Raw genomic sequence first — 27,154 nt, forward strand, 5'->3', positions numbered from 1 at the left:
ACACACACACACACACACACAAATAATAGTAGATAAATAATAATAATTAAAAAAAGCCACTGCATTTAATGAAGTACAGAGACAGTCTTTTAACATTAAAGAATCAATAAAAATCAACAGGGCTTCAAAATAATACGCATTCTAAATTTTGCACATTACTCAGACTCTATTTTCATTAAGTATTTTTCATATACACTGAGGATTCTCCTCCCAAGGGTATTTACTGAGTTAACAAACTCCTACAAACTACTTTCTGGTGAGATCTTTTTATGCATAATCAAAGTGTTTGCTTTTATTTTAGTTCTATAACAGTGAGAAATTAGAAATCTATTTAACATACCACCTTAACTTTCAAAAGCAATTCTATACCACCATTCACTTTATGTGATTATACATCACAAATAGTGGATTTATTCAAGAAAACCAGCACACAAACCAGCTAAACTGTAAATGTGTAAGGGGAGACCAATTAAATAAATTTCATTAGAAATATTTTAGTAATTCAACCAGTCACTTTTATTAAGCCTACTCAATCAATTTTGCAAATGCAAGGATACACATGGGAGTCCTGGTATGGGTTAATGTGGTGGACTGCAAAGTCAGTTTGAACCAGAAGGTTGGCGGTTCAAGCTCACCAGTTTCTCCTTGGAAATTCTATACAGGGGCACTATGAGTGGGAACCAATTCAACAGTACTTGACAACAACTCAGTCAATCTTACAAATGCAAGGATTTACATATTGGTTATTAAGACTAGGCAATGTAAAAAAAAAGAAAGAAAGAAAGAATAGGCAATGTATGAGAGCAAAGAATTCGATGGTGCCCCAGTTACCACCACTAAATATTTTCATCTTTTCATCAAAGATTCTATTGAAGAATCCTGATTGAAAAAAATAAAACAAACAGAATTTCAAATTACCATGGATTCTAGATTTGTAGAGTCATGAAGGCTGGATAAACCCCAGAAATGACTGCCCTGAGATGATCTTTAAACCTTAAACCAAAAATACCCCCTTGGTGTCATCTTAAAACCATACAATGGTTTCGTTTAACTAGTAAAAAAAGGTATGCCTTGAGCATTGGTGCTCTTTTAAGGTCTATATAGGATAAAACTGACAACAACAACTTTAAAGATTACACAGAACCCTGGAAGGAAGGGCAGTGAGTATGTTCAAGGGGGAACAAGTCAGAAAAAGAAGGTGACTGGTTGCATATCTTGAAAATGTAATCAAAGTCACTGAATAGTACATACAGAAACTGCTGCACTGATGCATATTTTGCTGTGTATATCCTCAACAACTAAAATATAAACTTTTTTAGATGGGCAATGTATTACCACAATTAAAAAAAAAAAAACAAAAACTTTCATTACATATACACAAAATCCACTGAAGCACTCTTCCAGTTTTGAAGCGGAGAATACAAATGGAAACTTTATTTAAAATATGCTGAATCACTCTTTAAAAATTGTCATTGTGCAGCATTTACACTATAGGATAAGCACTCAATTGCAATGTCATTGTTAAGTGTTGTGGAGTCAGTTCCAACTCATAGCAACCCCGTATAGGGTTTCTGAGGAGCAGCTGTTGAGCGGGAACCACTGACCTTACAGTTGAGACCGACTTTGCAGTCCAATGCACTTACAGTGCCACACCAGCACTCCTGCACTGGGTCTGTATGAGTTAGCACCTGACTCCAGGCACTTAACAACAACAACAACAAGCTTGAATGTTGCTATGATGCTAAACAGGTTCTAGTGGAGCTTCCAAAGACAGAGGGATTTATTTACACAACATACTGTGGCACTGTGGGTTAATGTGCCAGACTGCAAAGCCATCTGAACTGCAGGGTTTGTGGTTCAAGCTCACCAGCTGCTCCTTGGAAACCCTATTCAGGTTCACTATGGGTCAGAACCGACTCAATGGCACTTAACAACAATACCACCAGCATATGGAATTCTAGTATTGTACAAATGTTTTACAAAACCACCAGCAATCCCAACAGTATGAATAACATTCTACATTAAGTGAGTTACCAATAGCAACTACCATAAAATTAAAAAGTAACTTGTTAAATGTCATGGAGTCGATTCTGACTCATAGCAACTTTGTATAGGGTTTCCAAGGAGCGGTTGGTGAACTTGAACCATCAGTGTTGCGGTTCAAACCAACAATGCAGTCCAGCGCATTAACCCACAATTGCCACACATACAGGATCATTATGAGTCATAACCGACTTATCAACAGCAACTAACAACCACAACCAAATGATGGGAAAACTGAGTAAATACAATTTTATACATTCACATTAACCATGATCACTTGGCTGTCTGCACACACATGAATATCTGCTTGAAAAAAAAACTGAGGCTGAAAATATCACACATAAAAACTTGAATCTCCTTTTATAATTAAAACCATTTATGCATTCGAATAACCAAAACTCATTCTATGCCATCAACCTCTGAAAATTAAGAACTGAATTCAGAAGCTGTAATTTATTTGGTCAATTTCAGAAGTCTATATAATAAAACAATCAATAATCTAAAATATTATACTTCAGAAGTTTAGTCTTGAAAATGTTTTAATACTTACTGCATCATCACCATACCTAGAAACTTGACTATACTTATCTTCCCCTCTCTCGAAAAGACAGTTTTAAAACCTTACCTAGACTGGTGGGTTTTATCAGTTCATCCAGTAAATCATAAAATGGTAATTTTTGAAGTTTTATATCCGGATGGACTGGGTGAAGCGCTGATGTAAGATGTGGTAGTTCCAGTTCATGTTTAGGTCCCAGAAGAGAAACAGGGAGTAACGGTGATGATGCAGGGTGACCATCATAAGCGAGTTGTGGAATGGTAGATGGAGTTGCTGGCATAGGACTTGAATGTACGTTGGGGATGGACAAGTCCGCGGGCGTCATGATTTTCTGGGGGAACCGCCGCCTATACAGTTCTTTAATTTTCATTTGTACAGCAGGACTGCAGCCAGCCTTTAATAAATGCAGGGCTTTTGTGAGAAGTTCGTGTTTGCGTCCGTGCTTGTTTCTCCCAGCGTATCCCAACAGTACTTGGAGTTCAGAAACTCTAAGGCTCATAACCATTTGCTTAGAAACAAAACAAAATGTAAAACATTAGTATTAAAATATAATTTATAATACTAAACTGTACTTTATTATAACCCCTTGGCTTATCAGGTCACTAACTAATTTACAGTCAATCTCAGTTATTTCAAACTTAAAATTAGATCAGTTACTATCAATAACCAAAGAAAGTTAAAATTAATATCCATTAATACACTGATTTTTTTGCCCGAGATGAAAAAAGATAAAAGATAAAGATATCGTATACACCATTAAAGTAGCTCATTCCATTTTGTTTGTTTCTGTGAGTATGTTTGTGTATGTGAGACAGAAAGAGAGATGAAATTGCCAAATATTCATCAAGCACTTAATAATGAGTCTCCAGGAAAATGCTAAGTGTTAAGTGGATGGCAAAACATAATATGCCTTATTATTTTGTGGAAAAAAATTATATAGAGTCCTGGTGTGATGCTGTGGATTAACCCGTTAATGTACTAGACTGCAAGATCAGTTTGAACAGACAAGACAGTAGTTCAAGCTCACCAGCTGCTCCTTGGAAACCCTATACAGGATCGTTGTGAGTCGGAACCAACTCGATGTCACGTACAACAATATGTTGTTATTTTTAAGTACAGTCCAGTAGGTTATGACTCATAGCAACCCTGCATAGGGTTTCTGAGGAGTAGCTGGTAGGTTTGAACTGTTGACCTTGTGTTTGCAGTCCAGTGCTGACCCTACAAGCTTCACACCAAGAGTCTAATATTATCAAGTATTATAGTTCATAGTCATCAACAGCATTTAGAAATTAGTAGGACAAACACTGTATCTTTTTAGACTTATTATATATCAGAAACTATGCTTGACAGTTTCATACTTAATCTTTACAAACGCCACAAAAGTTATCCTTCTTGCTTTATAGATGAGGAAACAACTCAGAAGATTAAATAATTTACCTAAGGCCACACAGCTACTGGAGTCCTGGTATGGCATTTGCAGGACAAGCAATAGACTGCTAACCACAAGGTCAGCAATTCAAACCCACCAACTGCTCCTTGGAAAGCCAATATAGGGTCGCTATGAGTCGGAATTGGCTGGATGGCACTTAACAGCAACACGGCTATTAAACAGCAGTCAGGATTCAAATTCAGGTATGGTCTTGCCACCAAACCATAGGAAAAGGACAGAACTGGAAACACTGACCACACTCAACTTGTAAAGTCAGGCTAAAAAGTCCAGGAATTCAGTACATGTGCTATAATGTATATGCAGCTACAGAAAAGAAATTTATTTAACTTTGTTTAAATCCTTTAACTTATTTGGTCACTGTTTCTCCTTTTCCCACCCCTACTAAGAGGTTACCTGTAGGTAATGCCCATCTCTATAAATTCTCTTATTTTAAAGTGGAAAAAAAAAAAAAGAGAGAGAGAAATGGCTAGCCAAAAGACTATCACCATCTCTGATAGCGAGTGTTAGGATAGAAACACACCCACCATAAGCTTATTTATTTGCATTCTTTCCCCAACTGTTTTATTCCAACTTCATACAAATACACTAAAGTTACACTACTCTTCCTAACCCACCACTACTCCGTTTGGTAAAGTCCAAGCCAGTCATCTTGACTAGGGATGCCAAATTTACCATTTACGGGCCATACAAAGTTATCAACTTAAAACTGAGCCTGTTGTATTTGGTCAAACATTTAATGAACTCACCCCTATGCTGCCTTGGCAGGTCCAGAACAAATCATTTTGTGGGCCTCATATGGCCCATGGGCCAGACGTTCCCCACCCTTGCTCTAGACATTCTTGCAGGGGGCAAAATAATTCAATACAATGAGGAAAAGAGTATTAAGAGCTCGATGGCACCCAACAACAACAACAACAGCACCATAAGCAATAATGGCCAGTTAATTAAACGCATGGGGCCATCATGAGTTGGAATCGACTTTAGTTTTAATCACACAAATATAAACCCTTTCCTGATTTCTTTGTACTGGGAAAACTTGTTTCCTCAAGGTTCAGCTTTTGTCAGCCTTTGTCCACTAGGCCTGGTAGAAATAATGACTGTCTCCTTACTATTTTTACTAGCCATTTTTCTTTCATCTTTATTTTAGCACTAATTTGGCTGTACTACATATTTTTTGTTTATTAATAACAGAGATTCCGACCAGATTGGGGTTCTCTAGGGCAAACAAGGCTATGTTACCCAAAGCACGCATAACAGTAGAAACTCATGAACGAGTGAATGAACAAACAAATGAACAAACAAGAGAGGAATACTAAAAGAAAGGGTGAGGATGGAATGTACCAAGAGAAGTAATACATATAATTATAATAGAAATTCAAATGACTTCCCAACGCTAATAGTGGCAAATGAATTCCACCCTAAATCCTATGTTTTTCTTCCAGATATTATCAGAAATTAACTAATTACTAACTATGATGTCAAGGACCTCTAATTTTATAGCCTCGGAAACCCCATGCAAGGTCACTATGAGTTGGCACTGACTCCACAGCACACCACCACCCAACTATTATATCGGAGTCCTGGTGTGACGCTATAGGATAAGCACTGGACTGCTAACCACAAGGTCAGTGGTTCAAACCCACCAGTTAGTCCTCAAAAATTCTATATAAGATTCACTGAGACAGGAACAAACAAGATGGTGGATAGGGTGGAAGTACAGTAAGGAGCTCCATCAGCAACAACACAGAATACAGACCCCAAGAAGGCTCAGGGGATGGGCCCAGAACTCTGAACCACATATAAAGGAATATTTAGAAGGTTAGAAGGCTTACAAATAGGGGAATTTGTAGCAGAAGCAAGAAATCCATTACTTTCTAACTCAAGATGCTCAGCTTCTCCAGGAGCCACCATCTTGGGTGAGATCAAGTGGGGGAAGGATCAGAGCAGCCACGGACACCTGGCAGAGCCCTGGAGATAAAGGTGTGGACATTCTTTTCTTTTGGTATCTGTTCATTGGTTCCGTGCAGTCTGCTCACCTCCATTCTGGTGATTATAGGGGTGCCTGAGCTAGTGGACACCCCAGCCCCACCCTCAGAGGATTCTACTATTGTGTGCACACAGATTACCTCGAAATTTAAAGAGAAAGTTTCCACTTAAAACCAAACGGCCAACAGCCGGCCCTGAACTGTTTGTAACTACAAAAAGGCCTGAAAGGGGATTGTGGAGTGGGACAAACAGACAAAAAAGGAAATAGGCCGAAAATTAAATCCTAAATTATGGCAAAACAACTAACAGTGGTATCTTGAAATTTCTCAGGAAGAAGAGTGAAAAGGGAAGCCCATTTCCTGATCACATCTAGCTGAAGGAAATCAAAAAGCATAAAAAAATACCAAAATACACACCCACTAAGTATTAAGGCCACAAATAACCACTGAATATGCCCAAAAAACAGAAGCAGATGACCATATCTGCACATGTCCAGAAAAGAGATAAAGTGACTGAGGCAAATGAGCTGGAAGTAGAACTACACTCCATACTGGAAGATAGGCAGGCTTTGGAAATGCCTGCGAAGGAATTCAGAAAACTGATTACAAAATGTTTCAAAATACTATATAATGGAGTTGAGAAAAATAAAGAAGTCAGGAAAGCGCTACAAGAACAATCCAAAAAGATAGATATAGCATTGGAAACAATTCAAAACCTACAGAAAGAGGTCCAAATGATTAATAATAATAGAATATCAGAAATGGACAATACACTGAAAGGGCAAAGGAGTACAATTGAAGAGATAGAAGCTAGATCTAGTGAGCTAGAAGATAAATCTCTCAACACTACTAAGATAGAAGAATAAACACAAAAAGGATACAAAAATCAGAAGAAGGCCTAAGATTCATGTTGGACAACATGAAGAGGAATAACATAAGAATTATTGGCATTCCAGAATAAGAACAATCACACAAGCCAACAGAGGAGACAGTTGAAGAACTTCTGGAAGAAAAATTCCCTAACATCCTGAAAAGTGAAAAGATAAGCATTCAAGAAGCTCAACAAACCCCAGGAAGGACAGACCCTAAAAGACAATCACCAAGACATATAATAATCAAGCTCTCCAAAATCAAAGATAAAGACAGCATCTTGAAAGCAGCTAGGGAAAAGAGAAATATAACATACAAAGGCAAGCAAATCAGATTAAGCTGGGATCTCTCAAGAGAAACCATGCAGGCAACAAGGCAATGGGGAGACATCTATAAAATCCTGAAAGAAAAAACACTGCCACCCAAGAATCCTATACCCAGCAAAGCTGTCAATCAAATACGATGGTATAATCAAAACATTCCAAGATAAACAGAAGCTAAGAGATTTTGCCAAAGCCAACCCTGCTATGAAAAACATCCTAAAGGAAGTTCTATGGACTGAGAACCAACAAGAACAGACAACAACTACAGAATGATTGTACGTGGCAGCATCAATCTGAACTTAATTGAAAGATGGAAGAATCAAGAACAGAATAAAATTATACGTACAGAGGATCTGGGAGGTCAGTCTATAATCAAAACAATTACAATGTGAAAGAAGGTAAACACAGAGGAACAGAGATCCAGGTGGTGGGAAGGTCAGGTAGATTACTGGATAAAACAGACTGTCTTAAATGGAGGGTAGAACTAATGGAATATAAGGTAACCACAATGGGGTTGGGGTGGGGGTTTATTTGGGTGTTGGGGAGGGCAATACAAGAAGGGAGGAGGAGGCAGAAGAACAAGATAAATAGTGGAACACTGAGACAGGTTTGCATGGCCTAGTGGGACAGAGGTAAATAGTGATGCATACTCAACCTTGGAAAAACAGGGCTCTGGAATACAGGGATCTAGGTATAGCTTGAAGAGGGTAAATAATACTAAAATCCTTGACTGCCTTATGAATATTAGTTTCCCTTGAGTGGGATAGAAATATGATTAGAGAAAACTTGTAAGCCCGTCTTCAGCCTATAACTGATTGGAATACCTAAAAGGGGTTCTACAACTTACTTGCCCAGTGAAAAAGGCCTCATGCAAAGCCTTTAGAGAGTATAGGACCTTAGGTGGAATCCTGAGTTCCATCCACAACCTTAATGAAGTGGGACATTCCCACTAGAAAGGCAAGCAGACTGGAACAGCTACAGTGACAGAAGATACATCTTCAAAGAAAGATCATCAAGAAAAACCCAAAACAAAAATATCAGCATGACTGGCAACTACAAGAATAAGCAAGCTGTTCGCCAGGAAGACATCAAGGATAGCAATCAAGTTCCTTCAGAACAAACTCCCCTCTAAGACTGAAACTCAAAGAGTATACACAAACAAGCGTGTAAGCTTGCTGGCGACCACACTGGTCTACTGGTGAGTGGAAGAGGCGGAAAGGCAGCAATGAAGAAATGGGTTGAGTTCAACCCCAGTCCATTGAATCATGTTGACCTAGAGATGAGAGAGAGAAGAGGAAGGGCTGGTTGGTCCAAAGTGTGGTTAGATCTGAGGACACTTGAGCCCCTGGACAAGGACTTAGCCACAGAGGGCTAGAGCTGAGAGTGAAGCATCCAGCTGATATGAAGTGAGGGGAGATGCACAAGAACACCCAAACTTGCAGAGAGTACCCATTTCACCTAGCCTCGATGGCTCAATAATCAGAACTCGACTAGAGGAAGATTGGGGGAAAAAAAACAATTTTGGGGGGCGGGGGGTAGATAAAGGAAACAAGGGTAAATTGCTTCAATTTGATGAACCTGACCTATACTCAGAGTGGTAGTTATTCTAAATAGCAACAGAGAGGGAAAGAGTCTTCACATCAAGTATCAATGCTATCATCTCTGTACACAGGGTAGATAGGGACAGGCAACTTAGACATTGGCTACCTAAAATGAGGGAGCTATAAAGGCACGAAGCGACTGGCTTGCAAGGTTTCAAGAGGGAGTTTAGTTTAAGAGTATGTGGGGAAAGAAAGAGTCCCCACTGAACAGTTTTCATCTTATCCAGATGGGTCTGGTAAAAAGAGATGGGGATAAGATTCGTAAGATTCAATAGTGAATAATTGTTATCATGACTAATTGTGACTGTCACAATTGTAAAGGTAGAAGTTTTGTAAAACAAACAAACAAAAACAGGGGAGTGGTTAATCTTACAGTCCAGAAACAGAGGACCCTAGGTCCATTAAGAGAGAAGGGCACAAGCTGAATGTGGGACCTTATCCAGAGAAGCAGCAGCGCCAGAGATGGAGGCAGAGATGGGGGCAGGGAGACGGGGAGTGGCTGAGGACTCTAGATTCATGGACTAAGAAGAGCAGGACTAAGAGCTGGTGGCCAGGAGGCAGACTTACAGAATGTGCCCTTTGGAGATGTAAATTATTATATATGCCTGAGTGCTTTTTTTGTATGTTTGTTTTTAAAAAGCTAAAGTGGATAGAGAGAAATACTGTTAACTGATGGCACATGGAGGGGGGATTATAATCATTGTAATGAAACAAGGTGTATGATTTGTTGAATATAAAACTGATATGCCTTGTAAACTTTCACTCAATCCACAATAAACACCTTAAAAAAAAAAAGATTCACTGAGACAGAATCAACCTAACAGCACTTCACACCAACAACTACAATGTCATCAAAATCATTTACTTCTATTTATCAAGGTGTCTTAAGAGTGTGAAACAGTTTTAAATATTTTTAAATAACACAAAATATGTTTCAAGAACTGAAGTTAACAAATAAATTTAGGTTGTTGTTAAGAGCCTTCGAGTCAGCTCCAAATCGTAGCGACCCTATACAAGATTTCTGAGACTTTTCTTTTTAAAATCTTTGTGGGAATAGAAAGCCTCATCTTTCCCGTGCAAAGCAGCTAGCAGGCTCTAACCACAGACCTTGTGGATTGCAGTACAGTATTGAGTCACCATGCTCCCAAATTTAGGTTGCTGTTAAGTGCCATCTAGTTGGTTCCAACCCATAGCGACCTTGTACAGGGTTTCCAAGAGGTGGCTGGTGAGCTTGACCCGCCCACCCTGCAGTTCAAATCGACTCTGCAGTCTAGCACATTAACCCACAATGCTACACCAGGACTTCAAATTTAGGTTAGCACTGGTCAAATATAATTTGTTTTACAGAGAAACCAGTATAAATTTCATAAAGAGAAAAATGTCTTTTCATTTCAATTCAACTCTATCTCAAACAGTGATTACTGAAATTCTTCATGGATGACAGCTTTTGTCCTTACCCTATAGATGTGTGGATTCAAATGCAGCACAGATGTGTCAGTATTCTAGTTTTGTTTAAGAACACAGTGACAATTCACATAAAGTCTCTTGCTTTATGGTCAGAAAATAAAGTTAATGACATAACTATAAGTCTGATGGCTCACAATTATGTTTGTGACTGTCTTTGGAAAGTGTAACAAGCAAACAGTAGCAAAAACATCTAGTACACAGTAGGTACTCAAACAGTAACTGCTATGAGCAAACTAGGGTTTTTAATTTTGGTTTTGATGCATTAATTGTCCCAATTATAAGGCAAGTGTTGCCCTTATTTTACAGATGAGGAAACTGAGGTTAAGGAAGGTTCTGATAGCTGCATGTCACTCAATTAGTTCTATACCATTCTCATGCTTTTATACTGTGATGTACTGTCTTTTAGAAGAAATAAGCCACGTGTCTTTTAAGTGGAAAAAATATCCTGTTAGGGATTAATTTATTAACCATTCACTCTCCATTTAAAGCTTCAACATTTTGGCTTTAAAAAAAAAACCAAAACTGGTAGTTAAAAAAAGAAGAGAATGCATCTGGATTCAAATTAACCACTGCACCTTATAATCAGGTACAGTGAGCGATCAGGTGGAATCTATTTCTATTATCAGAGCAGCTGTTCTTCTTAAAGACTGTAATAAGCATGCAGTATTTAAAAAGCTAAATAAAAGAAGGAGGCAGGAAACACTAAAACATCTGAAGCATCACTCAACTGAAAAGCTGCAGAAAAGCATGAAGCAGTCAATTCACAACGTAAAGTGTTGACAACACAGAGGAACGTTAAACCCTTAAGTACAAGGGAGATGTTGAAATGCAATATATTTTCATCTGCCATGTGTTTAAAACCCCCCATTTGTTAGCACTACAATGAAATGAATATTTACAACTAAGGATAACATCAGCCACTACGACTATTATAAATCATTACACCTCCTCAGCAGCCAGAATTCCATACCATTCTGCTGACGCTACATCCTCAAATGATACAGTTCTCAGAATCCTAAGGGATTTTAGAAGGACTGTGAAGTGTATATTCTGCACAGAAGAGCATTCTCTGATTAAAGAGGCACATCTTTTTATAATTAATTTTTAAGTCAGATATGCACACAGTTTAAAAGCCAGACAGTTTTACAAGAAAAACAAGTCTCTTTCTTGCCCAACCCTAATTTTCCCATCTGAAAGCCCTAACTTTCAACCCTTTAAGCTGTTTCTTCTACCTTTTCCCCACTATTTTCTAAATAGCAAGTCTATACAGTTTTTTATTTCTTCATTTTTCCTTTTCGGTACAGGTATACCTTGGCAATACTGTACGTTTACGTTTAGGGTTGGTTCCAAACCTTCACAGCAAAGAGACTATCAAAATTAAGTGAGTTACGTGTTACATGCATTTTTTTTTTGGCTTACCCAGTGCATATAAATTAAGTTTACACTTTACTGTAGTATATTAAATATGCAAGAGTATTATGAAAAATTCTGAAATATTTTGAGAATTACCCAAATGTTAGAGAGACACAAAGTGACCACATGCTATTGGGAAAATGGCACCGATAGTAGACTGATTTGATGCAGGGCTACCACACACCTTCCATTTCTAATTAAAAATCTGTGAAGCGCAATAAAGTTAAGAAAAATGAAACAAGGTCTGCCTTATCTACTGGCTTTCTATTTATTATTAAAGATAATGGTTTAGCGCTCTTCCCCTAGCTTCCTATCATTATTCTTGTTTCAATCAATGGTTGGTGTTTACATTACTACTGTAAGTATAAATGATATTCACAGCTGAGTCAAAAACACATCACTATTACTCTTGCTTTCTTTCATTGCTTTGGTTTTCTTATAGTTAATAATTGCATTGGTTTTTTTATGTTGTTACTGGCTGTTTTAGCTGCTATCAAGTCCATTACAACTCACAGTGGTGACCCCTTGAGGGCAGCGTTTTCATGGAAGTGGATCATCAGGCCACGCCTTACTGCCCGAAGTTCCTCTGGGTGGGTTTTAAGTGCTAACCTTTTGCTTAAACTGCTAAATCAAAGTGTATATTTCAACACATTAAAACATCAGGGAAATCCTATATATTTTAACATTTCTTAAGAGACATAACCCTCCATCCCTGTGTTATAATTAAACTACTTATTCCCTAGGCTTGGTGTGTAACTATGGTCACAGACGTCCCCTTAAACTTATCCTAGAAATTACCTTGGTTTCTCTTCTATCTTTGGAGCCCCTGTTTCCGGACCTTATCTTCCACTGCCTCGGTTCTTTCTTATTTTGGTGGGTTATTTCCTAACGTGGCATTCCGAGAAAGGGTGCATGGAAAGTACTAATACCTTGTACTGTCTAAAACTATGTGGCACTGGAGGGTAAGCAATGGGCTGCAAGGTGGGTTTGAACTGCAAGGTCGACGGTTCAAATCCACCTAGGAAACCTAACACATAATCACTGAGTTGGAATTGACTCGATGGCACTACACAATATTCTCTTACTTTATTGATTTTGGCCCAGCAGAATTCTAAGCATGAAATCATGTTCCATCAGAATTTTGAAAGCCTTTCCTCACTGTCTTCTGGCTTCCAGTGTTCCCATTAAGAAGATTAGTACCATTCTGATCAACAATCCTTTATAGTCACCTATCTATAGTCTATTGGAACCTTCTAGGCATTTCTCTCTGTGCATTCTGAAATTTTGCAGTACCTTGCCTTGGTGTTGATTTTTTGTTTTATGAATTGCATCAGTTGATAATCATTGTGAGCTCCTTAAATTTAGAGATGTATGTCATTTGGTTCTAAGTTTTCTTACTATGAATTCCTTTTTTTTTAAGGTTCTCTTTTTTGTATGCATATTAAGGTAATGGCTTTCCTCAACTGATTATCTAACTTTCCTTTACTCTATTTTCTTTTTCTTCTTCCATTTTATACCTCTTCTCTTTCTTATCAGCTATCAGGAGGGACCAGTGGCTGGAGAAGGATATCATGTTTGGTAAGGTCCAGGGTCAGAGATAAACAGGAAGACCCCCAATGAGATGGATTGGCCAAGTGGCAGCATTGATAGACTCAAGCATGGCAACAAAGGTGAGGTTGGCCCAGGACTGGGCAGTGTTTCGTTCTGCTGTGCCTAAGGTCACTATGGGTCGGTACCGACTTGATGGCGCCTAACAACAACTGTTCCTTCATTAACATTTTAATTTCCATGAGTTCTTTTCTGTGTTGTGTATTTCTTTTTCCTCTACATTCTGTTCTTATTTTTCATGAATATAGATTAGCATCCTCTCTTCTCTCTTTGGAGCTATTAATGAATGGATATTTGGTGTTGTTTTCTTCTGTTCCCTGCACAGTCTGTATGCTCTTGAGTTATTTTTTGTTGTTTTGCTCTCTTCCTTTTTTGCATGAAACGTTCCTCAAATGAGGAATCTTTGGCTGTGCATTCATAGTTAAGAGTAAGGGGGGGAGGGGAGAGAAAAAAGAACTATTAAAACATCTATTTAAGTGAGCAGAGTTGGGTACTTCATTCTAGATGATCAGACAGAAACCTAGCAATCTTGAGAGATTCCTCCCCTCCCCTCCCCTCCCCTCCCTGCACCCCATCCTTATCTGATACTTTTTACAGAACAGAATCCTCTCATCTGCTCTGGAGGCATGAGGTTGGCTTCCAATGTTCTTAGGTAAGTGTAGGGAAAAGAGGACAGGGGAAGGGGAAGTTTTCCCCATTCAATGACATTCACTTTGTGTATGTGAGTGTGTATCTGTGTGTGGGGGGCACATGCACACAAGGGGGTTCCCAATTCCATTTTTTCCATGAAATTTTGGAAGCCCTTCCTATATTTAAGTGTGTATGTATGTACGAGGAGGCTTCAAAAAAGTTGTGTAACACTGAAATAGAAAAGTAATGGAATTTTTATACAAACTTTTGGAAGCTCCACTGTATATATTCTCAACTACATGGAGGCTGGGACTATATGCCAAGAAAGATAAAAATAAGACAATATTCAAACAACATTAATAAGTATTATACAAAGTGCTTTTTTTATGATGAAATAGAAAGTGCTAGTTTTATTGTCTCATCAGCTATGACCTTATATTATTAAAAGTCATGTCTAAATTATGAACAGAAATTAGGTACTTCCTGTTGAACCATACTAGTTATTCTCATTCATCCCACTGTAGTACTCTATAGGATTAGGAATAAAATACTCTAATTGAGACTTTATCTGGTATCAATTTTTCACCAATTATAAACCAGGATGAATTCAATAATGTCAAATATTTCATTTATGTACTTTTTTGCTTTTTAATCACAAAAGAAATACTTTTTAAAAAATTCTATAATTGTTCCATTGTGGCACTGTAAGATAAACACTGAACTGGTAAATGAAAGGTCAGCACTTCAAACCCACCAACGATTCTTCGGAAACCCTATACAGCGGTACTTAACAACAACAGCAAATGCATACATCAAAGTCTGCACCATAGAAAAAAAACATTTCATCCATTATTTTCAAAATCAGATGCTTCATCCAATGGAACTGACTTCTGGGCCATTTCTAGTACTCCCTGTTTGAAACAGTTAATAAGCAGCTGTTAGATTAGCAATTTGTCAACTGTTCCCCATTAAACCAGAAAACCTAGTTAGACCATTTCTATTCAAAGCAGCAAGTCAGGCTTGTTACATACTTCTCCATGATCTTGTTCCACCCAATTTCTCATCTTTTATTTCTTTCTCAACATAAACTAACCGAAAATGACATCTTGTGTGATCTTCTCCTGGTCTCTATTCTATCATAATGATTTCATTAAGTAACTGCATGACAAAATATTATAATTATACCTGCATGGAGATTCCATTTTCCTTTCAGCAAGGTATAAACTTAACTGCTGAAATAGTGTACAATTATTGTGATTTTTGATTGATTAAAATTTAAAGTATCACCCCCATTTATGTACTACCACATTTCAAGAGACATATGGAAATGTTCTTCAAACAGCTCCCTCTAAATGATAACTTCTTGTTGCTAAGTGCCATCAAGTCAGTTCCGACTCATAGTGACCCTGTGTAGGGTTTCAGAAGAGCAGCTGGTGGATTTGAACTGCTGACCTTGTGGTTCACAGTCCAAAGCCTATCCTACAGTGCCACATCAGTAGGTCAAATGATAACTGGTGGTGGTGAGGTGCCATGGAGTCAGTTCCGACTCATAGCGACCCTGTACAGGGTTTCTGAGGCTGTAAATCTTTCTCCTGCAGAACAGCTGGTAGTTTCGAACTGCTGACCTTGAGGTTCGCAGCCCAATTCATAACCACTACGTTACCAGAGCTCCTTTGTAAATCTTTACGGGAGCAGAAAGCCTCATCTTTCTCCCACAGAACAGCTGGTAGTTTCGAACTGCTGACCTTGCAGCTAGCAGCCCAATTTGTAATCACTACGCTACCAGAGCACCTTAAATGATAAGTAGAATACTAAAATTAACAAGTCCAACTCAGAACATTTAAAATTTTGATATGTTTGTCCTAATAAAAAAGTTAAATTTTTGAACTTGTTAAGTACCATCGAGTTGGTTCATGACTCAGTATATGCTTTACAAGGAGCAGCTGATGATAATCACCGACCTTGTGATTATCAGTGAAGTGCTTCTCCTACAGAGCTACATAAGGACTCCAAAGTGAAATTCTACCACATTGCCAAGTTGCTCTGCACGCAAATGTGCAATAAGTAAGTATGTGAAGATAGGGAATAGAGGAACAATGAACACATAGAGATAACTTTCTTGGTCTTCAGAAACAGGTACACATAATCACAGTACTTCATTTCTCAAAAATGAACATCTACTATATCTCTGGAGAAGGACATCATGCTTGGTAAAGTGGAGGGTCAGTGAGAAAAAAGGGAAGAACCCCCACCCCCACCCCCACCCCCTGCGCAGGCCCAACGAGAGGGATTGATACAGTGGCAGCAGCACTGTGCTCAAATGTAGCAACAACTGTGAGGCTGGCCCAGGACTCAGCAATGTTTTGTTCTATTGTGCACAGGGTCACTATGAGTCGAAGCTGACTCAGCAGAGTCCCTAACAACAAGAACTATGTGACCGCTACACAGTGAAAATACAAAGGTTCTAGTGTATGGATTTTGGGTATCAGTACTACTGACTTATTATTACTACTACTACATGCTGTAGGACAAGCACTGGACCGCTAACCACAATGTTCAAACCTACCAAACACTCTTCAGAAACCCTGGCCACAGTCATGATGCATGGGAACCGACTCCGTTCTGGTAGCGTAGTGGTTACGAATCGGCTGCGAACCGTAAGGTCAGCAGTACGAAACTCCCAGCTGCTCTGCTCCCGTAAAGATTTACAGCGTCAGAAACCCTGTACAGGGTGGCTATGGGTCGGCACCTCACCACCACCACGGCCTTGTCTACTAATTTACATATCCTTTACGAAACCACAGTCTTTCAGCGCTTCTTTTCTCACTGCAAAAAAAATGAAAATATTAACTAGAAATTCTTCGTCTTCTCATACTTCTAAATTCTATGATGCTGTAATTCTATGAAAGGAAAGCTACTTGTTCTTCTACTCTTATATAGTTGAGGAAATACAATCCATATTGGCAAAGAAATTTTTCTACACTTGCAATGTTTTCAATGAAAAATCTTTTTAATAAATTTCTTTTTTGGAGGGGTGAAAGTTTACATAGCAAATTAGATTTCAAATTATTATACAAATTGTTCAGTGACATTGGTTACATTTTCACAATGTGTCAACATCTCTTAATTCTATTCTAAGTATTTCCCTTTTAGTAATCTGGTTTTCCTGTCCCCTTCCCCTTTCATTTTTGCTTTAGAGTTAATTGTGGAGTCTGATGGGGTGATGTAGGATAAGCATTTGACTACTAACCATAAAGTTGGTGGTTCAGATACACCAGCCACTTCTAGTAAACTCTATACAGGGTCGCTGTGAGTTGGAACCACCTCAACAGTATTTAATAACAACTGCTGACCACTTTTTGTCTCCAATCAAATTTGTATGCAGCATTTACATGGGTGGATAGAGTAAATAATTAGTCAAATAAAAAATACAACTAGTAAAAATTTTAAATGTTAAATGCTTATTATATAAGCTGCCAGTTACATTTTGATGATAACATGATTATTTTATTTAATCCTCAGAAGTCTATAAAAGCAACTATTATTGTTTCCACTGTATGGATGAGAAAACTGCTGCTAAACCATATAGTAAAGAAACAACGGATGCAGGGTGCAAACCTAACTGTATTCCAGAACCTAAACTCATAACCACTAATCAATAAAGGACTCTGGGTGTGATGCTGTAGGATCAGAACTGGACTATGAACCACAAGGTTGGGAGTTCAAATCCACCAGAGCTGCTCCCCAAAAAGCCTACAAGGGCTTGCTATAAGTCGAACTACTGGACAGTACTTAACAACAATCAATACAAATCAGGAGTGAGGTGGGGCTCTGTAGGAAAAGCGCAGAACTGGGAACCACAAGGTTGGCAGTTCAAGCCCACTAAGTCACAGTCACTTCACAGGAAAAATGCGAGGCTTTCTGCTCCTGTGAAAATCTAGTCTCGGAAACCCTATACAGACGCTATGGGATAAAGCAGAGCACCACAATACTGGTTTGAACCACACGGTCGGCAGTTCAAACTCACCAACGATTCCTTGAAAGCCCTATAGAGGGTCGTTATGAGTCTGAACCTACTAGACAGCACTTAACAACAACCATCATCAGTCTAAGTCTCCTCTCACAAATCTCATCCATGGAAGAAAATGTGTTAAAATGGAAACAGATGACAGAGATACTAAAAGACAGCTAAGGAAGTTAGATTTTACAGAGTGAGCAAGTGATAGAATAAATACTTTGGGTCAGTAAAAATGTTAAAAAATAGTACTTGAGTAAGTTAGTCAAATAGTCATCAGTAGGATGGAGCAAACAAGAAATGACTTCTTTAAGAAATAAAACTTCTAGCTAAGCAATATGGCAAGAGCCACAAATTATTTACAAAATAATTCCTCTTAAACACTGGACTGCTAACCATACGAAAATTTAACTCTACCGGTTGCTCTTCGGGAGTAACTGAAGCTTTCTGCTCCTGTCCAGGTTTACAGCTCTGGAAACCCTATACAAGGTTGCTATGAGTTGGGACCTACCTGATGGCAGTTAGTCGAGTTGTCCTCTTAATGTAAGAAAGGACTGTGACAATAGTAATAGAGGAAAGGGCCCAAAAATACTGCAGAGAAAAACCACATGTCAAGTTCAAGGTTCTAGATACAGGTGAGTCTTTCAAAACTTAACCATGTGCTTGAGCCTAAGAATAGCCATCATTCACTTTCAAATAAAAATACGATTTAAAAATAAAATAGGACTCCAAGAAATTTTAATTCTATCAAATTCTAAAATATTGAGCATTCTTTCCCAACTCCTCCCCTCTAACTGAAAACAAAAATTGCATTTGCAATGCAATTGCAGATACCACTGCATCTAAGTTTCAGAAAAGACAAGAAGTAATGGTGTGGCACTATAGAATAAGGTCGGTTTGAACCATAAGGCTGGAGGTTCAAACTCACCATCCAATCCTTGAAAATCCTATACAGGGTCACTCTGAGTCAGAACCGACTCCATGGCACTTTAACAACAACAACAATATAAGAAACAGCATACCCAGCTCAAAGAAAGTTAAGAGCCTAAAAGGAGGAAGAGGCATGTATTAACAAGACACAACATTCTATAAACAATCTTTAAATCATAGCCTTCAGTCTGGGTTTCATAAAAAGAGATTAAGAAAAAGCCCAAGAAAGAAAAATATGCAGAGAACTGTTTGAGCAACAGTTGTTGTTATTGTTAAGTGCCGTTGAGTCAATTCCGACTCAGAATAGAACTCACATTCAAAAAAGTGTCAGATGCCAATGTCCATACAATGCTGCAGAGTACTGACAACTAGAGACACCATTGTATCATTTGAAAATAAATGCTTTTGAAAACATATAATCAAACCATCAAATTACATAATATATAGAAATACATACTTTGTTTTAATAAATTTTATCAATAAGTATAAAATAGAATTTAGATATCTTCATATCTAACCCTCCATCTAATATACAACTTTTATAGCAACTTTCTTCACTGATGGCCTTCCAGTCCCTGCTGAAATACTTTTAATGTGCAGGTCACATTAAATGAAAATCTCTGACTCAATTTTTTATTATAACTTCTACCCAATGGTTCTAAAATGCTGTCCCTTTTAACAGTCACATTAGTCTACAAATGTGTGAGGAGGGCTCTTTGTATTCAGCTGGCTTGGTTTCTAGATTCCTTCCCATCCTGATGATTGTTTTCTGAGCTAAACCCCGTTGTTAAGTGCCAATGAGTTGGTTCCGACTCATAGTGTTTCAGAGGAGTGGCTGGTGGATTTGAACTGCTAATCTTGTGGTTCACAGTTCACTGTGGTTCACTGTGCTTGCCTTACACTGCCACATCAGGAATACTGAGCTAACCTATTGGTGGTGCAAATGGTTAATAAGCTCAGCTATAGTTAGTGCTATCAAGTTGGTTCTGGTTTATAACAACTTTGTATAGGGTTTCTGGGAGTCCTGGTGTGGTGCTGTAGATGCATGTGCTGGACTGCAAAATCGGTCTGAACTGCAAGATCAGTGGCTCAAGCTCACCAGCTGCGCTTCAGAAACCCTATACAGGGGGTCACTGTGGATCTAGATTTGTTCTCAAGCTGATTATTGCTCTCTGAGCTACACCCTGTTGTTGGTAAGTGTCAATGAGTTGGTTCTGACTCATAGCGACCCTGTATATAAGGTTTCAGAGGAGTGGCTGGTGGGTTTGAACTGCTAACCTGTGGTTCACAGGTTCAGTGCTTACCCTACAGTGCCACATCAATAATCAGACTATAAACTCTGCCTGTAGAAACTGAACATTGCTCCTTGTCAACAGATAGGAATAACAACAGTGTGACATCTATCTTAATTATTATGAACTAGTAGTGTTGTTCATAGGAGCTCTGGTAGCGTAGTGGTTAGGAATCGGGCTGCGAACCTTAAGGTCAGTGGTTCGAAACTACCAGCCGCTCCGCGGGAGAAAGATGAGGCTTTCTACTCCCGTAAAGATTTACACCCTCGGAAAACCTGTACAGGGTCGCTATGGGTCGAAACCAACTCGACGGCACTTAACAACAACAACAATAGTGTTGTTCAGTGCCAACGAGTCAGTTCCGACCCATAGCGACCCTGCATAGGATTTCCAAGGAGCTGCTGGTGGGTTTCAACTGCCAGCCTTATGGTAAGCAGTCCAGTGTTTATCCTACAGTGCTACACCAGGACCTTCCACATAGCAGGTCATAATATAACTCTGCCTATGTGGGCTAATGCGTCAGACTGAAAAGTCGTTTGAACTGCAAGGTAGATGGTTCAAGCTCACCATTCACTCCTTGGAAACCCTATATAGGGTCACTATGGGTCGGAATTGACTCAATGGCACTTAACAACAACAACAACAACACCTATTGAAAGTGCCATGGGCTGCCAAAAGAACCAACAGATCTGTGTTGGAAGAAATGCAGCCTGAGTGTTCCTTGGTGGCCAGGATGGCCAAACTTCGTCTCTCATACTTTGGACATACTGTCAGGAGGGACCAGTCGCTGGAGAAAGATATCATGTTTGGTAGGTTGGAGGGTCAGAGAAAAAGAGGAAGACCCCCAATATGTCTTATGAATATAGGTACAAAAATCCTCAGCAAAATACTAGCAAACAGAATCCAACAGTATACACCATGACCAAGCTGGATTTAATCTAGGAATTCAGAACTGGTTCAACATTAGAAAATGAATCAATGTAATACACCACATCAACTGAACAACAGAAACAAACCATATGATCTTCTCAAAGCATGCAGAAAAAGCATTTGATAAAATCTACCACCTTTTTAAGGATTTCTGGTAGCGTAGTAGTTATGAATCAGGCTGCGAATCTCACGGTCAGCAGTTCGAAACTACCAGCTGTTCTCCAGGAGAAAGATGAGGCTTTCTGCTCCCATAAAGATTTACAGCCTCGGAAACCTTGTACAGGGTCGCTATGAGTCAAAACCAACTCCACGGCACATAACAACAACAACAACTGTTGAATGATGATGCATGAAGGAGACTGTAATCATTGCAATAAAATGATGACTGTAAAACCGATGTTCTCCCATGTAAACTATCACTCAATTCACAATAAAAACTTAAAAAAAAATTAATGGCAATTGCTTCTTTGTTTTATGTCATTTTGGCTTACAAAAGGTTTAATAGAAATGCTCTACTTTCGGACAGCATGGAAAACCTATTCCTGGGATTACTACCTAAATTCAGGAGTAAAACAAAGGTAAACCTAATATTCATGGTTTTCTTTTCCTCATGATTCAATTAGATACAAGATATCATAATTTTAAAAAAAGCTTTCACCTTTAAAATCTACTTTGTTTTAAATGATAAGATTGGCATCACTTTGGCTACAAAAATTATTTTTTTCACATCTTGGAAAAAGATGCTTGAGGAATACATAGGATGAAGTTTTAAACTCTAGATAATGGTAGAAAGACTGAAAAACTCTCAGAATCTTTTTATGAACTCTAAGCCCAGTTTCATTTTTGTCCCTTAAGAGGAAAAGAAAGAAAACAAAGTAGACTGAATGTTAATCAATTAACTTTTAGATATTGGGTATAAACTAACCTTTGCTGGAGAAAAAATTATCAGCTAAAATTAGGTAAAGGACATCTGTGTGGATTTTTAATTTACTCATTCTATTCCTATCCTCTCACTTAGAAACGACCAGCTGTTCTGTAGGTAAATGAGAGGCTTTCTGCTCCCATAAAGATTTATAGCCTCAGAAACACTGTACAGGGTCACTGTGAGTCGGAATCAACTCCACAGCACATAACCACCACCACCACCACCACCATCACTCCTCTTGGTGTGGCACTGTGAGATAATGCACTGTACCTTAAGATCAGTTTGAACAAAATCAGCAGTTCGAATTCACCAGTCCCTCCTTGGAAACCCTATATAGGGTTGCTATGAGGCGAAAAGACTTAAGGGCACTTAACAACAACTCCCTATAGGTTATCTTGTTTTGAATTTACAATAACAGTAAAACTCTACTATACAATATTTGGCACAGTAACAATGCACATCTGGCAGTAACAAACACTGAGGTGCAAGGGGAAGGTACTATTGGCTGTGATGGTTAAGGTTATGTGTCAACTTGACTGGGCCATGATACTCAGTGATTTGGCAGCGATGTACTGATGCAATCTGGCAGTTATGTGATCTGATGTGGTTAACCCTCCTTTTCACATAATGACTGGTCTTTGACACCTAACCATATAGTTAAGTGAAGAGTTGGTTCATGTTTGAAAATAAAAGGATCTCCCCTGCTAACCTCAAGGTCAGCAGTTCGAAACTACCAGCCATCCCATGGGAGAAGGATGAGGCTTTCTGCTCCCATAAAGATTTATAGCCTCAGAAAACCTGTAAGTTCGCTGTGAATCAGAACTGACTCCACGGCACACCACCCATCACCATCCCCAAAACGTGTAAGCTGATTAAATCTAAGAAAATTTACTGCATTATCAATTAAAAAATAAATAATCTCTTAAGGTATTATAAATGAAAAATAACAGTAAATCCATTACAGTTAACATAAATCACCTATTTTAAGAAAATATTTTCCAAAACAAAAATAAACTGTTAAGAACACTGGCAATGCATTCTATCTTCACAAGTCTCTTTAATGAAGACAATCTAATCCTCTTATCTGCTTCTTCATTCATTGTGGTACATTAAATTGCTTTGGTTTAGGTATAAAAGAAAATCTATCCTCACAGAGATATGAAGCTGGAATAACAATCTTTTCAGGTAACTGTGGATATTATTTCATAATCACTAAATCTGAACAAGTAGCAATTTTGTAAAGGTTGGTGAATATGGAATCTGAAATACTAATAAACTTTTCTTATTGCATAAGCAGGACTCCTGGTGTGGCACTGTAGGATAAGCACTTGACTACTAGCCATAAGGTTGACAGTTCAAACATATCAGCCACTCCTCAGAAACCCTATACAGGGTGGATATGAGTTAGAACCGACTTCTTGTTGTTAATTAAGTGTCGTCGAGTCGGTTCCAACCCACAGCGACCCTGTACAGGGTTTCCGAGGCTGTAAATCTTTATGGGAGCAGAAAGCCTCATTTTTCCCCACGGAGTGGCTGGTAGTTTCAAACTGCTGATCCTAAGGTTCACAGCCAATTCGTAACCACTACTCTACCAGAGCTCCTTTACTAGACAGCACTTAATAGCAACAACTCGATAAGCACTGGGCTTTGAACCATAAGGCTGGTGGTTCGAGCCTACCTGCCTTCCCATTTGGGGAGATGAAAAGCCCACACAAGGTCACTATGAATTGGAGCCAACTCAATAGCACTTAGCAACTCTGATATACTGAGACCTATTCGTTTATCTTCATTTTGAATGGATCTTTTTGCTCATATATGATCTTGTATCATGCGTTGGTTATTTTGAAAATACAGGTTCACTGAGTTATACAGATCTTCCAAATGGTAACAGATTTCTCTACCTTAGCATATCACATTCACTAATATTACCAATGGTCTTTTTTTTTTTTTTTTTTTTTTTTAATTTTAGGACGTTGCCATGCTCACAGCAGCAAATAAGACTTCCAAAATTTTATTTTTCCACCAAAATTTTATTTTTCCACAAAGCTGGAATTTTATCACTAGCAACAAACATTGTCAGTTGTTTTCCTTAAAGTGACAAGATTACTTTGTTTATTTTAAAGAAAATGCCTGCCAAATGCCCAAGTTTATAAAGTCATACTTTGTCATTCTTTCAAGAAAAAATAGTAATACATAGAAAAACTAGTACAGCCTGTAACTCAATCACATAAGTCCTTTTCAAGTTAACCGCTGCATTTAATATTCAACAGAAGTGCTTTAAAGGCACTTTCAATTTAATCACAGAGTATTTTTTTAAAGTACTCAAGGATCAAGATACCTACATAATAAAATTAATAAGTTTTATTGCTTCATCAAGACATTAAGTGTAAATGGCATTTATGTTTTCATTCCAAGTGCATGGCAATGAAGCATACAATTACAAGTATGATTTAGTGCACTGCTTTGGCGGTTCAACGCCACCAGCTGGTCCTCAGAAACCCTATACAGAGTCACTATGAGTTGGAACCGACTCAACAGCACTTAACATTAGGAAAATAGCTCTGATCTGGAAGACTACCATAACATTTGGGAAATTCCTAGGGATTTTGGGAATATACTTTAGAAATCACTGTAACTGTTGATATATTACTTGCATAACTGTAAAATAAGATAAAATTTTCAGTAAACATTCGACTATGTCAAAAGTGTTTTAATCAGGGTTTTGAACTGGTTCAAAATAGTTCAGTAGTGGCCAATGGAAGCAAGAGCAGCCAGTAAAGTGCCTAGAACAACAGCTTTAGACCCCAGAAAGAGGCAGCAATGCCCCACTAAAAGAATGCAACCAATCACATTGCTTTGAATGTGTCAGCTGCCATCTTAGAGAGGGGCATCGTTGCCTGCTTTCTACTCAGATCAAAATTTGACACTAGATTAGATTTATGCAACACATGTGCTGCCCGTGTTTCCATTAGCTTTGACTAAACTGTTGTGAAGTCCTAGTTTTGATTAATATACACATATACTCTGGTAGTGTAGTGGTTACAAATTGGGGTGTGAACCACAAGGTCAGCAGTTCAAAACTACCAGCTGTTGCACAGGAGAAAGATCAGGCTTTCTGCTCCCGTAAAGATTCACAGCCTTGGAAACCCTGTACAGGGTCGCTATGAGTCGGAACCAACTCCATGGCACATAACAACAACAACAATACATGGTAGTACACTTAACCACAGGTACACCTTCCACACAGTAGGCACTCCAACAAGGAACAGCAGCATATGACTGATATTTAAGTAAATAACAATTACCAAAGGCCCTAGTAGCTCAGTGGTAGAGTTCTCATTCTCCATGAAGGAATCCTGGATTTGGCTCACCGTCAATACATTTCAAGAGCAGCCACCACTTGTCTGTTACTGGAGGCTTACATACTGCTATGATGCTAAACACATTGTAGCAGAGCTTCCAGACTGAGCCTGAAGAAGAAAGGCTCTATGGTTAACTTTGGAAAATCAGTCAATGAAAACGCTGGATCTGCAACAATCTGTGACCAGCTGATCATGAAGCTGATGCAGGACCGAGCAGTGTTTTGTTCCACGGCTCATGGGGTCACTGTAAGTTGAGGGATGACTCAACTGGCAACAACAACAAACGTAGAACCGGTTCAGAGCTAGATGCCTCCACATTCCCTTTCTTGGGTAACTTTCAGAAGCACAGAGATGGGAATGATGATTTTAACATATGAGAAAAATACCCTAAAATCTTTCAGATTTTAAGATTACACCTGCATGACTGCAAGAGAAAGTCTCAAAATTCATCATAAATCACAAGATAGCTATTTTAAACACTATGCCATAAAGCTAAAAACAGGCTTGCTCACATTTAGAAACCCAAATATAAAATTCATTTCTTTGGCTATGCATAGCTAGACTCTAAAAAGAGCTGGCAATCTATTTTTCTTCAATAACCAGACAAGTCTTATCTGTTTTTTAGTTCCTTATGGTCATATACGTTGATAAATTCCAGAAGTAAAACTCTATAAAAATTTTGCCATTTCCCTAGGCTTACAATGAGCTATCTCAGAAGCTATGTGGGAGATCTCATGACTATTAAGAAAGAAGAGCCAAGATTGGAGGGCATTCTTTGGACCCTAGATTCCTACACTGAGCATCCTCAATCCAGGAGGCACAGAGCTGTGACATCAGAGATGGAGCACAGTGGAGATAGAAGCAGTGGTATCAGAACAGGTGCCAAACAGAGCACTGGACTTGCTGGGTCATGGAGCAAGAAAGTTGACTGCCTTCAGGCAGGAGGCTTATTGACAAAGTAGGATGGCTCATGGCACTTAACTATAGGCGGCTAGGATTTTCTGCTCCTGTAAAGATTTATAGCCTCGGAAACCCTGTAGAGGGTCGCTATGAGTCAGAACCGACTCCACGGCACATAACAACAACAAGGACCCAGGAAAGTGGTTACGAATCGGGCTGCTAACCTCAGGGTCAGTAGTTCAAAACTACCAGCTGTTCTGCAGGAGAAAGATGAGGCTTTCTGTTCCCATAAAGATTTACAGCCTACACCCTGTACAGGGTCATTATGAGTCAGAACCAACTCCACGTCATACAACAACAACAAGGACCCAGGAGGAGTCCTGGTGTGGTGCTGTGGGTTAATGCACCAGACTGCAAAGCCATTTGAACTGCAATGTAGGCAGTTCAAGCTCATCAGCTGCTCCTCAGAAACCCCTTACAGGGTTGCTATGAGTCGGAATCGACTTGACGGCACTTAACAACAAGGAACCAGGAGTAAGTCTTAATGTGACACTGTGGGTTAATTCATTGGAATGCAAGGTCCATTTGAACCACAAAGTCAGCAGTTCAAGCTCACCAGTCACTCCTCAGAAACCCTTTACAGCTTCACCATGGGTAGAAACCAACTTGAAGGCACTTAACAACACTACAGACCCAGAAGAGTCCTGGTGTGGCACTGCCAGTTTGAGGACTTCAACAGATGCATCTGACCCAAGCCATGGCATTTTCAATAACTTCATATGCATGTGAAAACTGGACAATGAATAAAGAAGACTGCAAAAGAACTGATGTATATCTGAGGTATGGTGTTGGAC

General features: G+C 38.8%; 1 protein-coding gene across 1 annotated transcript in view; it reads right to left on the reverse strand.

The window, feature by feature from the left end:
• Positions 1-27,154, reverse strand: part of PIAS1 (protein inhibitor of activated STAT, 1) — a 121,064-nt gene that overhangs the window by 84,329 nt on the left and 9,581 nt on the right. Inside the window, exon 2 of the mRNA XM_006866557.1 lies at positions 2,669-3,107. Within this exon, the coding sequence (XP_006866619.1) occupies positions 2,669-3,107 (439 nt within the window). The remainder of the gene's footprint in view (positions 1-2,668; positions 3,108-27,154) is intronic.

The sequence above is a fragment of the Chrysochloris asiatica genome, unplaced genomic scaffold, assembly GCF_000296735.1.
Source record: "Chrysochloris asiatica unplaced genomic scaffold, ChrAsi1.0 scaffold00092, whole genome shotgun sequence".
Taxonomy (NCBI): Eukaryota; Metazoa; Chordata; class Mammalia; order Afrosoricida; family Chrysochloridae; genus Chrysochloris; species Chrysochloris asiatica.